At 40.5% G+C, this 17,807-nt stretch overlaps 1 protein-coding gene across 6 annotated transcripts in view; it reads left to right on the top strand.

Annotated features, from left to right (window-relative positions):
• fhod3a (formin homology 2 domain containing 3a) overlaps positions 1-17,807 on the top strand; it is a 66,724-nt gene that overhangs the window by 27,188 nt on the left and 21,729 nt on the right. For all 6 annotated transcript variants that reach the window (XM_005728878.2, XM_005728879.2, XM_005728877.2 and 3 more), the window contains exons 4-9: positions 12,941-13,008; positions 13,787-13,892; positions 14,861-14,955; positions 16,153-16,264; positions 16,379-16,473; positions 16,789-16,932. In XM_005728878.2, the coding sequence (XP_005728935.1) occupies positions 12,941-13,008; positions 13,787-13,892; positions 14,861-14,955; positions 16,153-16,264; positions 16,379-16,473; positions 16,789-16,932 (620 nt within the window). The remainder of the gene's footprint in view (positions 1-12,940; positions 13,009-13,786; positions 13,893-14,860; positions 14,956-16,152; positions 16,265-16,378; positions 16,474-16,788; positions 16,933-17,807) is intronic.

Below are 17,807 nucleotides of genomic sequence, written 5' to 3'. Positions count from 1 at the left end.
ATATATATATATAATACGTCTGTTTCCAAGAACATTTGTTGAGAAGTAATTTTTCAAAGCCAGCAAAAGAGTTTTGCAGCCATTTGAACCTCCTTTAAAGAATCATGTGTTGGCTTTTTTGGAACAGTGTCACTTGGCACTATATGACCATCAGCACTCACTGTGAACTAACAACAAAACTGAATACGCAGCTCTGCAAAACCTAGTTTCTTTGCTCTTTGCCTTAATTATGACATGCATTGTCACTGCACATGCCCAGTGAATCCAGTCACTTGCAGTGATGTCGTCATGGAGCATGAGAATGCGTAAGTCACAATGACAAAGGGTGGGGGAAGTGCAAGGGAAAACACTGGGCACTTGTTTCATTTGTGCACATTTGCATGTGGGCCCGGACAACCAGAGTATTTCCCACAACCAGCTGTTGTGTCTGACTGCACACCAGAGAAAAAGACATATTACACTTCATATGAAAGCATTATTACAGACCAACTCATCAGCAGTTAAACAGCAATGCTTTTTAAAAGAAAAAATGTAAAGAAGTTGATGAAACCGGATTGTTTGGTGTAGCAGAAGTGTATTTATGAAAAATATGTGGTTAATTAGGAGAAAACATCACACTTACAAAGCACTATGACAAGGATGCTCACAAACTGTATATTAAAGATGGGCCTAGCTTATGAACCAGTGTGGAAGACCCTTAAACCTGTTTTTTTTCTGTTACGGTCAGAAATCAGCAAAATCTTATTGGAAAATTAGCCCACGTATGACTTTATCAGCTCCTTCGCTATTTCTAGACCTCGCTGGATACAATGTAACATTCATTTAGTAAATTATTGTCCCATTAGAGACAAAAAGGATAATCAGACAGGGTAATGCACCCCTTATTTGTCTCATCCAGTTTCAAAACATTACAATAAATTGCTCAGCTCAAGGTTTCAGGGCTTCACTCACCAACAAACATCACTGTGACTGCATCCATCTTTTATATACAGTCTGTTAGCTACTGCTCTGGTAACACAGGGCGCCTGTAGGAGACGCTGGCTATATTTCTGTTTGTGTTGTGAGGGACTATTTATGTGTGAGTGTTTGGACTAATTCAGAGGTGCCAGGGGCATGTGAAGGGCACAGGGCACAGTGTGGTCTTGCAGTGCAGTGTGTGGGGACTGAATGCCTTTGTGAGCATGCATATTTTTAGTTGTTCGAATGTGTTTATGTGGTCATGAGTTCCTTCACTGAAGACATCTGCTTTTGAGCTTCTTTCACAGCTGATAGCCTTCATCACGGTTCAAGGTTGTAGTATGTAGCTCTTTTACGGCACAGATATTTAAGCACGTCGTTTACTACAAAGTTCTGTGTTTGCTGTTGTATGATCACGAATGGTTTCTCTGGGGACGAATTTATGGGAATTGTATTAAACTGCACATGCTGTTTATATGTGTTTTCCTTTCATTCCCTCTCAAACACAAACCCATAGCCCGGGCCTATGAGTTCTCTATCTGTACCATCAGCAGCCTCCAGTGCTTGTACTGCAGGCCAAGACCAACAGACAAAAAATAGACAGTCGCAAAATAACTGAGTTGTCCTCAGCAGTCTGACCTTTTCTGTCTGCCAACTTTTCCTTTTCACTTCACTTGACATGTGACTGAAAGCACGCATTATTGTCCAAACATGAGGTTACAGCAGATGGAGTATTTAATCTTTTATGCCACTCTGCAGATGCATACATTCACGTAAATGGTGAGAAATGTGCGGTAAACAAAAGCAGGGTTACGGTTATGTAATTGCTAATCTTTCACTGGCTTTTACCTTAGATTGAGAGTTCAGTTACCTGAAATATCAATAACTGAATTAAATGAATTAAACAAATCTTCAATTTGTGTATAAACTTTTTTATTGTTATTATTATTATTGTTATTCTGGACTTCAGCTCAGCATTCAATCATATCATCCCGGAGATCCTGGTCCAGAAACTGTCTCACCTGGGACTCTCCACCCCATCTGCCTCTGGATCAAGGACTTCCTGACAAATAGACCACAGTCTGTCAGACTCGGCCCCCACCGGTCCAGCACCATCACACTCAGTACCGGGTCTCCACAAGGATGTGTTTTGAGTCCCCTCCTGTTTACACTCTACACATCCGACTGCTCCCCTACCCATCTCTCAAACACCATCATAAAGTTCGCGGATGACACCACAGTGGTTGGACTCATCTCAAGGGGGGATGAGTCGGACTACAGAGATGAGGTCAACAGACTGACTGAGTGGTGTTCAGTTAACAACCTCCAACTGAACACCACGAAAACTAAAGAACTTATCTTGGACTTCAGGAAGGGCAGAGCAGACCCGGCCCCACTTTACATTCACGGGAACTGTGTGGAGAGGGTACGCTCCATGAGGTTTCTTGGCGTGCAGATCTCTGATGACCTCTCCTGGACTGCAAATACTACGGCGGTGGTTAAAAAGGCCCAGCAGCGTCTCCACTTTCTGAGAGTGCTCAGGAGGAACAACCTGGAGGAGAGGCTGCTGGTGACATTTTACAGAGCCACCATAGAGAGCATCCTAACGTACGGCATAACAACATGGTATGCAGGGTGCTCAGCTGCGGACAGGAAAGTACTGCAGAGGGTCATCAACACAGCCCAGAAGATCACTGGCTGCTCTCTGCCCAGCCTGGAGGTCACTGCAAACTCTCTGTACCTCAGCAGAGCTGGCAATATCATCAAGGACCACTCTCACCCCAGCAACCAACTGTTTGAACTATTACCGTCAGGCCGACGGTACAGGTCACATAAAACCAGGACAAACAGATTCAGGGATAGCTTCTTTCCCAGAGCTATCACCGTAGTAAATAAGCACAAAAACAACTGAACCTATTCCATACCGTCACTGTCATTATATTATGCTGCTATTCATACTGTCATTATATTAATGCTGCTATCCTGTATATATTGTACATACTATTGTTTGAGTACTTACGATTGTTTTTTTGTACTTTTTATATTTTACATTTATATTTATTATTGAAACTTGCACCAAGGGAGTGGCACTCCAATTTCGTTGTACTCTGTACAATGACAATAAAGGCTATTCTATTCTATTAATATTATAGAATTTTACTTGATTTAAAGTGAAGTGAAAACAAAAACATCTCATCTAGCTGATTGTTGTTTAATTTGACTGAATGTAAAGTGTTACAGGGCAGCACGCACACAGAGTGCACCTCCTGACCTGAACAAAGCTTGAACCTAGTGTCCGGGGCTGTTACAGTATGCTTGATACCCTGCTCTCCTATATTTAGCGTGACACCGGCACAGAGAGGGAAAGACTTCCTGGGATTAAATCAAGCTCTCCAGCGTGCCATTACACTTCATCCTCCTCGCACTTCTTTATTTTAGATCACACTGATCAGACCTAGTTTAAAGCCAGCTGACTGATCGGCCCAGACAGCCGCATGGGGGCTTTTTTTTTTTTTTTTTTTAAGGGGTGCAATGAAATCCACCAGAAACACGAGTCAGCGGTTATAACTGAGATTAAATGTAGGGCTACCAGCTGTGACCCTTCTCTTGGCTGGCCAGTAGACAGTTATACCCTGCAGAAAAATATTACCCTTGGTTGACCTCAGTGCATAGTTATCTGTAAATATCCCATGCCTAATAATGACGTGTCACACTGACCCCCCCACTCAAAGCACATACAGTAGAAGAAATGGTTTATGTGTACTCTTTGTTGGTAGAGAGGTTACATTTGTTTATTTGGTGTATCGGGGATTGTAATGGGGTTTCCCCTTAGCCTGCATGTATTTCCTTTGTAGACACTCTACTTCTTTTTTTTCCTTTTCCAATGAATGGCTATAGCTGAGCTTAATTATGTTCAGTATTTAAGCTACAGAGTGACTTGAAAAGGATCAGAAAAGGGAAGCAGAAGGATCGCAGAGGTAGCATATGTATCATAGGGGTTTACCGTCAGCACTATGTCAATCTGTGGTGCCAACGGGATTTATGGTGGGCGGAGCTAGGGTCGGTACAGTAAGTTCCCCCCCCCGAGTGAGGGCTAAATATTTAGTTACTGGAAATTTCAAGTTTGACAAGTTTGACGCTGAGCTTAGAGCCAGCACCTTATGGCTGTAAAAGGAGCTGCAGGTTTTTAGTCTACTCATCAATTTGCAGAATTGTTTAATGGTCATATATTTTTAGCCTCGGGAGCTACTGGGAGCTTTTCAATATTTACAGTTTGGAAAAATTATTGATCTCACATAAACCATATGGAATGACCATATAAGGAATATACAGGTTCTATGGCATCAGAAAGATACAAAAGTAGAAAAAAACCTGTCTGACACTAAGTGTTCAGAGCAGTCTGAAGCCTGAGCTTTTGGCTTGTAGGGATTATTTCCACATGTGTTGACCTCAGGATATCTCTGGTTGGCGCTTGATTTTTTTCATATAAGAAATATTGCCAAGTTGATCTCTGTTGTATCACACTCTGAATTAAAAATTATTGTTCATGCCTTTTTTTTTAAAAAAAAAATCTCATTTAAATTGTTGTAATTCCTCCATCATTTGTCTCAACAAAGCATCATTGGAAAATCTGCAAGTTGTTGCAGAAAGCTACTAACAAAGTCTTCTGCCTCCCCATCAACTTCAGAGTCCTTTTTAGGATTCTGCTTTTTGACTTTTAGGGCTCTGCATGGGCAAGCACTGCCATACATTAGTGAACTTTTACATCCATACATCCTCAGCAGGTCCCTGAGGTCTTGTGATCATGGCCTGCTGGCTATGAATCATACAAGGCTAAGAACTACAGGAGACAGAGGTTTTACCACACTGGGCCCCAGACTGTGGTCTAAGCCTGAGATGGGTGGTTTCTTTTAAAAGTAGCTAAAAGCTTATCTTTTTAAACTTGCTTTTAGTTAACTTCTTTTTCTTTTTTAACATTTTTTGTTGTGAAGCACTTTGTGATATTTAATGATATTTAAATAAACTCTTACATACTTACTATTTAAAACTTTGGCCATGTTCATGTGCATTTACTGCTCTATAACAGGATATATAACACATATATAACACTGAATAAATATAATAGATCCACCTGGGGACAGGATGATCTAAGCCACTGCTGACATATTGCCACCTTAGTCGTTGAGCAAACTAGCTAGCATAAAATTGTTAGCATGTCTAATCTGGGTTCTGTCTAGCAACCCATAAGAGCATCAGTTAGCTCCCACATGCTCTACTATGCTAACTAGTCAATGACTTTGCCTGTTTCCTGTTTATGTTAGGAGGAAGCTCATTTTAGAGCACTTTTTCTACAATGAAGTATCTGCTGTGGCTAAAAAAAGAAGTGCACAGAGTAAATCCAGTATCTTATTTGATTCTTGTGATTGTCTTTCTGTCTTATGATAGTAGCAGATTGTTTTTTTCCCTTGCTAATGCCAATTAAGCGCAAGTAGAACACAGTTACCTTGTGTAACAAGTGCCACAAAAAACCATGCAGTTTGAGTGTAACTGCAGAGGATTAGGTCTAGCGTAGCCTGAGCTGGCCTGTGTGTTTTTCTGTTTGGAGATGTGTAGATGGCGCAGGAAATATTGAGGGATTAGTCAAAGCTAAAGGGTCACAGCGCTAATCTTATTATGGCAGGAATAGAAGGAGCGATCTGACCACTCCTGAACAACTTAACAGGCAGCCTGGGCGCCAGGGGAATCCCTGCTTCCCCGCTGACAACACGGACACGTGCGACAGTCAAGGCTCTTCCATTACATTATCTGCTATTATATACTCACTTCAAAATACAATGTGTTGTGTTACTGGATGGGAAAAACAAGGACTGACTTTAACACACAGCAGATATCTTATCTTAAGATCTTCTGTTTGCTCGCATTTGTGGTGTTTAAGAAATTTTAAAATGTAAACTGAGCTCCAACAGTAGCAGTAACAGCACACTGGGAGAGGTTCTTATTAAGTTATAGACTCTGCACATGGTGGAGGATTTTTATACGTTGTGCAACATAATTAACGGGGATGAATGTTCATTTTCAGTTCAATATTTTACATTGGTGTCTTCCTTTAAGGCCACCCTCCCTGTTTGGATTAGCTAACCCTTAGCAAACAGATTACGAAGCTGGTAGACCTTCTGTACGCCTGAGATGATCATATTAAGGATGACAGCACTCTGCCTCATCATAAAGATCCAATAGAGAAAAAAAAAGCCTGATGTTTTGCTGTATTTAACACAAGCATCCATCAGTGCAAGATTTACAACAGTGAAAGGGCAAAGGCTGATTTTTAAGTTGAGACAGAGTCGTAAACAGGGGGCGACTAGTTCAGGAGCAGAAATAATTCCTTCTTTCCACTTACTTCAAGAAAATTAAGATTTTAAGATGGAGAACTGGCGCTAAATGGTCTGACATACTGCAGTGCATGTGAGGTCATGGTGAGCGTGGACGAGAACTGCAAGTCCTCCAAAACAAAACAGTAAAACTCCAAGCGGACCTATAAATGAAATGTGCCTTTCTGTCTTTGCTTCATCTGCCTCTCTTCACTCAGCAAACACAGGCAAAGGCTTACACGTGGGCACACACACACGGTCACTCACAAGCACACGCACAAGCCACAATGGCACATCCCAGTGAGTCTTTTAGCTTTTCTTGAGACAATAATAAAACCCAGCGCCAGGAAAAAAAGAGAATGACCAGTAAAAGAGATGTGGAAATCATCATTTTTCTTACCTTCCTAAGTTTTCCTGGGTCTGTGTCTTTTTGGACAAATGGCATTTGGTTAATTCTTCCATTAAAACGATGCAGGCACTGAAGCCATATTGTCTGGTTAAGGTAGTTAAATGTAAGAGAGGTTCACGTTTGAATTATTTTCAGCTTGTCAGCGGTGTTAAGACAGCTGGAGGCCTTTTTCAGAAATGGGTCTATTTATATTTAGCATGTCAAACTCTATTTACTCTGGAGAGAAGGAGTAATTATGGTGACAAGACTTAGTTAAAATCAGGTGATTGCTGTGACTGCACGAGTGATGTAATAGGTATGTAGGCTGAGGCTGTTGTTTCACCTGTGCACAGCTGAGACTCAACCAGTGCTTCTCCAATCATGTGTTTCCTTTCTTACACTTGTTACTTTGATTGTATAAATGCATTCATACTTGTAAGCGAAAGCCCAGACGGTGTATTCTCACTGGTCAAAAAATGTGGAACACTTTGCCACCTCATATTTATACGGTGGCCCTAAGAGGCCAAACGGACTGCAATTTAAGAAAAACGCTGCAAAAGCACACAAAACACAATGGAAATAGGAAAAATGAAAAAGAAATAGGAAAAAACAGATTTCCAAAAGCACGAGGGAAGTGTTTCTGGGGAGACAATAACCTGACGGACCAGTTGCAGGAACCAAAACATGCTAGGTAAGTGTGTTTTAATCTCATGATTCATATAATACTGGTGATGGATTTTTAGGCTAATAGTTAGGCTAACACATTTACCTCTCATCTTTTCTTTCCTCACAAAACCGATAGATCCTCCACTTCTTTTAAGTGTCTCCCAGTGCAATTCTTAGCGTATTTTGGTTCTTGCAACTGGTCCGTCGAGTTATTGTCTCCCCAGAAACACTTCACTAGTGCTTTTGGAAATCTGTTTTTTCCTATTTCTGTTTTCTTTTTTCCTATTTCAGTTGCGTTTTGTGTGCTTTTGCAGCGTTTTTCTTATTGCTTCTTAAGTTGCAGTCTGTTTGGCCTCTCAGGGCCACCGTATGCTTGCCATCTTACATCTGGAAAACAAAGAAATTGTGAAAGGCTTGAAAGAAACAAAATACAGAGATGAACACTAAAAATTCAGCAAAGACCTTTAGTTTTTCCATCTACTGTTCACCTCATCATAAATGGTCTCATTAGAAGGGTGGCTGTCAAGAAGCCATTCTTAAGGAGGTGAAATGTATTAGCTAAATTATGCATTCTTACTAAAATTTGATCTGGCAGCAGATCAGATTTTAATGAAATGATTTGTCCCGGATGACTGTTCGAGCCTTCTAGAGTTTAATTCTCATTAGTTTGTCCAGTGCAGCCAACCAGTTTTTTCTGTACTTCACACATTAATGTAAACTATGAATTGGATTTGAGTCATGAGCTGGAAGAGCTACTACGTCACTGACATTCTGGTTTCCTGTACTTCACCTTTATGCATTAGCTAACTTTAGGATCAGGAAAGTCATTTAACATAAAGTCAGCTCATATTGTAAAACCTGTATCTGTTTCTAAATGACTGAATGAAAGTTTGATATTTTAATATAGTAATGTGTCAGACCCACACTCAGACACCGTCCATGTATCTATGCTCTTGCTTGATTTGGAACAGCCAACGTTCATTTTTGCAAAACACCAGAATAGTTCAAAACAAGTCCAGTCCTATCAGTGCTGCTGACATGCTCCTGATGCATGGCAGACATTTGGTAAAGGTTACACCAACAGGCCCATTAGTGGCCTGATGACAAAAATTACATGTGACTGTCTGAATGAACCGTGACACTCAAGAGTCAGACATTTTTACATCAAGTGGCCACTTGATTTCCAGGGAAACCTAGAGAAGGGAGAACCAGGAAATCAGCCTAAACTGGCTAAACTTACAGCAGACCCATGCATGTGATTTCTTATGTATAAAAACATTCACTTGTATATGTGTACTCAGTTCTCTCGCATGCTTTTATTGTTGTATGTTGACTGCCTCTTAGCACTAATCGGTGGATGATTTGACTTGAGTATTTCTGCTGCAGACTATCACAGATATATAGTATTTCATGAATGCTGATCTCACAGAAAAGAGACACAGGCCTGTAATTCTTCGCCTGCGTGAGGAATGATAATGATTCTGACCCTGGCCTTGGGTTAGCCTTGCCTAGCTTAGCAACGGTTACCACTGAGCTCCAGACTGCAGGGCAGACTGGAAGGCTCCGGAGCCAGGCTGGCCCACGTGCGGTCCCACATCAGGGGGCGTGCACCCTGTCTGTCCCTGCTCTTACATCTATACCTTTTTACCCAGCCTCCCCCCAAAGAAGGGAATTGGAGGATTTGTCATCAACACACAAACACACACGCACGGGTTTCCAAACCCCCTGCTGACACACAGTGGAATGCACAACTGTTTATGCACACAAAGGGACAGTATGGACACCCAGATAAACAGATGTTGGGCTTAATACAGAGCACTTAGGAAAATTATTCTTGCAGTCTGTAGTCATAAGAGGTGGAAAATCAAGAGTAACATTTAGCAAAGCATCTTTATGGCATGGTCTTGCCAAATATTTAACTTTATTGTTTTCATCAGTAGTATTTGTTGTTTCTCAACCCTTTAGCATACAGACAGTATAAAGCACACATGAAAACTCAATCCCAGCACATAATGCCCTGAGAAGAACCCCCTCCCCCCAAAATCCCTAATGAATCACAAGGAATATTAGACTGTAATATGTCTGTACTGTTATTCCACTACAGAGGGTACTCTGCTTACCTATGCAAACAAACATTTTTCTGTGATGAACTGCAGCAAGTGTAAATGATGAATCCAAGTCTGAAAAGTGAGGTTAACATAAAAGTTCTTAAAACATCTTTTTAAATGCCTATCAGGGCACAAACATACTCATCTCAAGGCTTCATAACCAGATTTCACTAATCAACGGATGAAGTCACTGTGGGTACATCTATCTTTGTCCAGTCTACAACAGGGGACTACAACAGATTTCCACTGACATCCGGCCTCCGTGGCGCTTATTTCATCATCATGCATGACCTTCCAAAGAGAGGCTGTCAATGACAGTGTGATTGTTCACAGAAAGTAAATGTTAGTTTAATCTCTTCTTCATTCAGTGTTACAGGTCTGTAATCCAGTGATGATACAGTCAATGCAAAAGTAATAAAAAAGACGGTACTGCAACTTCAGATACATCTGGAACTTTGTAAAAAAAATGGTAACATTATCTAAAACATTCTAATTTCTGGAGTTTAGTATAAGTCAGGACTAAGTGTGCCATGTTTTGAATTTAACTGCCCATCTTTGGCCCTTTATTTGGTAAAAACAAATGTTTTTGTTGTTTTGCTATGTCAAATTATATGAAAAAGAAAGTTCTTTGAAGTTTACAGGCATCATTTATGGACAGCTTTTTTGATGTCCCACCCAATGTTCCCTCTAATTTTTCATGTGTCTGAGCGAACACACATACTCCCTGAGTACCACTGTGAGCGACAGCAGACGTGTGCACTGTGATCAACGCCAGCATCGAATCCATCCAAGTTACATGGTTTATTAAAATAATCAAATTACAGCATTTACATTTACTTCTAATTAACTGCTTACACTGAAAATTAAAAAAAAGAATCTTGTTCATGACCTGTGTAGTATGTTAACACTATTGGAAGTAAAAAGAACTTGAACTCCAATTTTGAAAACAAAACTTTCTTTTTCTTTTTCTTTCTTTTTCTTTTCTTTTTTTAAATAAAGCTCTGACTTGTATTATGAGTATGAGTCTGTGGTCTGGGAGAGAGTCCTGTAACAGAATATAATGGCCACTGTTGGGCAATTAATTATATAGTTACTTCTTCAAAAAAAGTAACTGAGTTATGCAAACAACAAAGTTTTTTGCAGCTGTTTACCTAAAAATACAGCCAAGGCGTTGTTTTTTTTAAAATAAACATTTCAAACTATTTACAGAACAATCAGCTGTTCTGCATCAAGTTTGATGCCACACAAATTATTTGTGCCACTCCAAAAAATAATTTCTGTCCACTATGAGATAAAGGAGAACAACAGCCTGATACCTGCAGGCCTGACAACAGGAGATGTATCACTCCTGTAACTCCTGTAACATTCAGCAGTCGCCTCGTTGTTCTGACACACACAACAAAACTATTGACTACACTACACACTAACTACACAAGATTTGCGCTAAACGTTGCAAATCTCTCACATCTCAAAACACCGCCGTCACTCCTAAAACTTCCCCCCTTCCTAAACATCTAAATGCCATGTTGCCATATCATTTTTTTGATTGGTCAACATGATACATTTTTCGACCAATAGGAAAGGCTGGGGGGTTTGTTGGTTTTGTTTTTGCTCACAGGCGGAGAGCGCTTTTGTTTCGTAATAAAGCTGTTCTGTGTACGACATTCATTTCTGGAGCTTGTCTTGTTCAACCAGTCTGATGTAGATTTGCTGCTCTTCTTGGGTTCATTGTCTTGTTGCATTAACCAATGTCAGCCAACCGTTAAGTGCTAGACGGATGGTTAGAATTCACAATAACTGCGAGGTGTCCAGGTCCTATGGCTGCAAAAAACAAGCTCACCACCCCTGCACCACAGTACTTGATAGCTTGTATGTTTGTGATGATATGCTGCGTTTCGGTTTACTCCAAACGTGGTGTTGTGCATTATAACCAAACATTTTCACATCTGTTCAAAGGACATTTCTCCAGAAGTCTTGCGATTTGTTCGGATACACCTTTACAAATGTGTACATATGTTCTTTTAAAGAGAAGAGACTTCCTCTTGCCAATTTTTAAAAACAAGCCATACTTTTTCAGTCTTTTTCTATTTGTACTGTCAAGAATTTTTACATTTAAAAATGTTAACATGTTAAGTGAAGCCTGTAGAGTCTGAGACGTAGGTGTTGAACTGCATTTTCCTGGCACATTAACTCCTGGGGGAGATCTGCAACTGTCTTGAATGTTTTTCCACTTTTTAATATTTTTTCTTATTAGACTTCAAACAGTTTGGAAATTACTTTGTAACTCTTCTCAGATTAATTGGCAGCAGCAACTGTTTCTGTAAGATCATTGCTGATGTTGTCCTTACTTGGCATTGTGTTGACGCACATCTGAATGCTCCAAAACAGCAAACTGCCAAAATACTGCTTTTACTGAGGTACTTGCTGATAATCAGTTAATCAAGTTCATTTGATTAGCAGCACCTGGCTGCTATTTACCTTCTTAATTCCTATGGAAACAGTAAGAGTGCATTTAGTTTTTCCACACACCGTCTCTGCATTTTGGCTTAATTTTTGTTAAATAATGACACAGATGTAACATGTCATGTTTTGTCATTCATCTTAGGTTTTAATTACCCAAATTTGTGTTATTTCACTTTTAAGAAATAACTAGATGAAAGTTAGTAATCTTAACTAACCATTATTGCTGTAAAACTTGTTCCTAATCAACTATTATATAATAACTAATATGTTATATAATCATGACCTTAAACAATGGTTATTATAGACTGTTGCCAGTCATTTTAAGGCCTGTTGTAGAAGTACAGCGATAACGTCTTTGTGTTCATGGATAGAAATAACAATAATATCAGCATCATGATATACGAGCCTTTAGTTCTGAGTGGTTTCCGTGTCGTGACCTGAATACCTCAGCGATGAAGCCAAGCCAGCAGCTCATTAACATTCCAATACAGCCCTAATCACCACTGCAACTGTGTGTGTGTGTGTGTGTGTGTGTGTGTGTGTGTGTGTGTGTGTGTGTGTGTGTGTGTGAGAGAGTCAGAGAGAGGGGAAAAGTGAAAAGAGAGATCATGCACGTGTTGCTCCGCGAGCGAGGACGCGGTGAAAGTGTTTGATGAAGTGCCTGCCTCAGGTGATTACAGCCGCGTGGGGTGATTGGTTCCATCGAATCGCACCTCTCCTCTCACATCTCGGGTGCTGTTGCGCAGCTTTTTTGCACAGCTGAGGCTCGTTTTGCTAACAAGTTTTATTGATCGACTCATTGGAATGAGAAGTATGAGGACTGGCGAGAGATGAAAGATGCGCAAGCAAACATAAAAGGCAGCAAAAACGAGTGCGAGAGCTTTAAGGTGGAGACGTTTTATTCGTTATGGTTATGCATACGTTCCCATGTTTGTTCACTTAACCTCAGATAACCATCTATGTGTCTTTTTCTGTCTGTCCCTCTGCAGAAAGACTATATAACTCCAATGGACGTGACTTGAGAAGAGCACTCTTCTCTCTAAAGCAAATTTTTCAGGTAACACACTCTCTCTCACACACACACAAACACACACACACATTTTTCAATGCAATTACCGTGAGTACATTGTTGCAGAATACAGCCGGTTATTGTGGCCACTGTGTGCTTCTGTGATGACAGGATCTCCATCAACGTGGCGTTTCTCTCTCTGTCTTTGTGTGTGCATGTGCGCGTGTGTGTGTGTGTGTGTGTGTGTTTGCATTGAAATTTGTGTGGGAATCTTTTATTTTAAGTGGAGAAGAGTTAGCCACTTTAAAAAAAAGAAGAGCTCTGCAGCACAAACAGAACAGAAGCACTCCGTATGTAAAAAGACAGTGATTCAGCAAACGGAGCAGCACTGTGCAAACTTCCAGATTGTTCAAAAAAGTGCAGCATTCAAGCTATTAAAAGTGGCCCTTTTTTTGCAACTAAACACTACATAAAAAACCCTCCATGCAAGCTCCATGCTTATTTCCTACCACCTTCTCCTCAGAGGATGCCTGAACCTGGAGCTTTAACGGTGCACATGAAGGTGTTTTTGTTTCTTTAAGAAATGACACATAAAAAGCAGAAAACTGTAAAAAACCATGTCTGCTGACAAGTGTGAGTGTGTATACCAGCTGGTCTGATCCCAGAGGAGGGTTTGAAAATCTGTGTTGTGTCAACTTAAATCTTAAACCTCCACATCACTGACATCAAGTGGCAACACAAGAAAATGCATTAACTGCATCCACGAAATTACGAGCTCGGTTCTGGTTATCCCGTGCTTCCTCTATTTGTGCTCATTTTCCTTCAGGATGACAAAGACCTGGTCCATGAGTTTGTGATGGCTGAAGGTCTGACGTGTCTCATCAAGGTGGGAGCAGAAGCTGACCAAAACTACCAGAACTACATATTAAGAGGTATGGTCTCCTGCATGCTGCATAATGATATATGCTAAGAATAATAACAATAATATACTACATGCTTAGATCAGGGGGGTCATTCTATCTTTCTCTGGGGCAACACTGTGAAATGGGACTCACATCAAGGGCCAGACATTTATTTTAACATGTTTTAAAATCCTGTATAACAATTAATAAACAAGATCAAATGATATCTGATGATTCTATTGCCTGAAATTGTCTGCACATAAAAATAACATTTGCCCGTAGTTCTCAGTGAAAGGACTGGCCTCTGAGAAATTTACCGTGCTGTAGTCGTGTGCCTCTGTGGCTCAGTGACTTTTTAAAGCAAACACTCAGTCTTTATGGCTCTACATCTTTGCCGGCGTGTGGACAGAAGCATCCAAGTGAAGACAATAATTACGGAGACACAGGCTCTTTCCTTACCCTGTCGAGATGTGGGCTTTTCAGAGTTCCACTTCTCTTGAAATAGCCTGCATTCAGCATCAGCTTTTCCTTTGCGTTTCTCAGCTAGTCTAGGCACATGTGGTCATGACGGCATGTCACGACTGATTTGGACATGTTACTTAGAAGATATGCATGAAAAATAAAATTGTAAAAATGAGAAACAAATGCAGAAAAACTGCATTTCGAGTGCTTTAAACAGAGTTTTTAACCCTATTATTATTTCTGCTGAATATTATTATAAGATGGCAATACAAAAAGAGCAATGTAATGGAATTAAGTCATGTTTGTCACTCAGAGGTTTTCTATGGAGCTGTTAGTCATGGTTGTGCCATCGTTGTCATGACTGATTGATTTTCTCAGCATAATCAGAATCATTGCTGTCACTGTAACTGATTTTATTGCTGTTATTTAATTCCTTTTGGTTCTTTTTTATTTATTTCATCTTATTTTATTTTATTTTACAACAAGTTCTCAGTCATCTTTCCGTATACTTTTCTGACTTTTCCTTTCTTCCTCAGCTCTCGGGCAGATCATGCTCTACGTGGACGGGATGAATGGCGTCATTGGCCATCCTGAGACAATCCAGTGGCTCTACACTCTCGTTGGCTCGAAGGTATCAAGTCAAGCGTGCATCCTAAAAAACTCAGAGGACACACACACACACACCACCCTGACGTTGGTTAACCAGCCATTGTTTGCAGAACATTATTTTTAGCATTTATCCAAAGAAACACACACAAACACATACCCTAATGATTGTGTTGTGTGTTTCCAGCTGTGGGTGGCGGCTTCTGTTGGTTTTGTGGTGTCCTCGTGCACTAGGCACCAAGACACTCATGCTGGGACTGTTTTCCCTACACTACCACCCCCCAGGTTTCACTGTTGTCGCCAGCGTGAGAACATATAGCAATAAAATCTCCAGAGGAGGCGCTTTCCGTGTCGAACGCTGGAGTAAAAGCATTCAAAACCCCTTCTTCGACTTGAAGCGATCTTCTAGTTCACAGCAGATGAACCACAGGGCTGTAGGCGTAGCCACCCTGCACTCTCCCTTTCATCCAGGGCAGTTCTAGTGGAATTTGGCCTGCGATTATTTCCTCAAAACAATGCGCTAGACCCCTGTTGCTCCTCCTGCAGACTACGGGCCCGTAGGATGATGGTCCCACCATGAGTAAAGGGAGTTGCTCGCCAACAAGACATTGCCCCATGTCTTGCCCTAGACATTGGCATACTATCAGACTATCTTAGGTGGGATAAATTGCGCCGCAGTACTAAAGTGAGTATGTTGATCAGCATTTACTTCCTTGAGATTTTTTGGTAGTGCTGTATTTTTATCATAGATGGGTATGTGAGAGTCCATGGTCTGGATCATATAAGCAGTATAAGCAGAACAACTACGGTTCTGCAGCATCTGCAGCCATCTTTGTTAACGAGTTCATGAAATTCCTTCCTAACCCAAACCAAAACCATAATTCCTAGTTGCCTGATGATGTCCGTTACAATAAAATTAACCAAAATGTCACGTTGCCTAAATTTTTAACCAAATCCTGTAAAATGTAATTTATATTATGAAGTTTCCCCAGACCAGCATCCCTAAAACAGAGGCTCACAGTATAACTGTATAAATAGATTATGTCCCCGCAGCATGATTATTACAAGCACAACACACACAAATAATGAAATAGCATCTGCTCGTATGTTTTGGTTGCCACTAATGCTAAACGTGAATTCTAAATGTTTAGAGTGGATGAAGAGAGCAATAGGAACACAGGTGTCCATACTTTATGCAAGTTTCTTTATATTTCCACCCTAGTTTCGTTTGGTGGTGAAAACAGCTTTGAAGCTGTTGCTGGTGTTTGTGGAGTACTCAGAATCCAACGCGCCACTGCTGATCCAAGCCATCACCTCTGTGGACATGAAGAGAGGTACTAAAAACTTAACATGCCACCATGTGCTGAGGGCTTAAAGTAGAAAGATACTGTAGTTTGTCTGCATGATAATATTTTTGAAGTAATGGAATTTAATCGACTGACTTCTAGGCAGCAAGCCATGGTCCAATGCTATGGAGATCTTGCATGAGAAGGATGGAGTGGATACGGAGCTTCTCGTCTATGCAATGACCCTCATCAATAAGGTTTGCAAAGCTATAGTTTATGGCTTTGCTGAGTACTTTCTTGTGTGGATATAGAACATTTTCAGTTTTATGGAAAACGCATCTTTGTTTTCTCCAGTAATTGATCAGTTGATTGACTGACTTTGTGTTTTATCATTTTGCATGTAGATATAAACTGTATTGCGAAGTTTTAGTCCTGCAGCTTCAAAACCCAAAATGAAAAACTTAAATATATGATTATGTGCATCAAAGCAGTGTTTTAGTCATTAGTGTTTAAATGTGCAAAGCGTTTTAAACCTTGGTTACATCTTGACGACGTCTCCTTTCTTTTTGCAGACTCTTGCAGCACTGCCCGACCAGGATTCATTTTATGATATGGTGGATGGTCTGGAGGAGCAGGGCATGGAGACCGTTTCCCAAAGACATCTGGGGAGGAAAGGAACCGATCTTGACTTGGTCGAGCAGCTTAATATATATGAGGTCTGAGACACTCAAACAAAACATTAAAAGCGGTTGAAAATGGGTTATTACTGATCCCTTTTCAGCTTGTAAATGCTGTACTAATAGCCCAAATAAAGGTCAGAGTGCCATGTAAAATATAAAAATAAAAACAGAATCTTATGGTTTGTAAGTCATTTAAACCAAACATAATAGCTGAAAATAGTGCAAAACTTTATATCAAAGTCCAGTTTTTGTCTATTTAAATTGGTGGCATTATTCTTAACGCTCATTCTTTTAGGCTTAGGATGGCATTGTCTTGTGAAAAAAAAAAAAGGTATAAAAACGTGTCATCTGGATGGGAGCATATGCTGCTCATAAAACTTTCTTTGGAGATTATGTGTCGGAATTTCAGGAGTAGGACCACCCCTCCAAACACGCTCCTTCCGGTTGACATCTATATAGGTTCCCCCAGTTCTGCAAGCTGTTCATTCTCGTTTACGTGCCCCACCCTCCCTCCTTTTTCTCTATTCTTTAACTTTTTCATTTCTACTTAGTGCATGGGGATCTGCAAGGCCCGGGAGCCATCGCCAGTCTCCTTCAAGGCCTTCCCCAAACCGCAGCTCACTTCCTGTCAAAGATTTTCACCTACTAAAACGCTGTCAAACCTAAAATGAGGACGTGGGCCCAGCTAGTGAAATACATCCTCCAGCAATAATGGTGCCTTCACAGTTATTGTTTGAAAATCACAGCGTTGAACAGTGGACCTAAATGCAGACGTGGAGGCAGAATGAATAAACAAATACAAAAACATTTTTGGTTTTATGCTAAAGTCCTAAAGAGTAAGTTCAGTAGCAAAGAACACACTCGTAGAGATGGCTGTAGTATACATGGAAGCAGTGTTGGTCAAGTTACTT

This window comes from Pundamilia nyererei, unplaced genomic scaffold (genome assembly GCF_000239375.1).
Source record: "Pundamilia nyererei isolate P.nyererei 1_Seehausen unplaced genomic scaffold, PunNye1.0 scaffold00030, whole genome shotgun sequence".
NCBI classification, from domain to species: domain Eukaryota; kingdom Metazoa; phylum Chordata; class Actinopteri; order Cichliformes; family Cichlidae; genus Pundamilia; species Pundamilia nyererei.
Note: the sequence above shows the minus strand (reverse complement) of the source record. Positions and strands in the feature narration are given on the sequence as shown.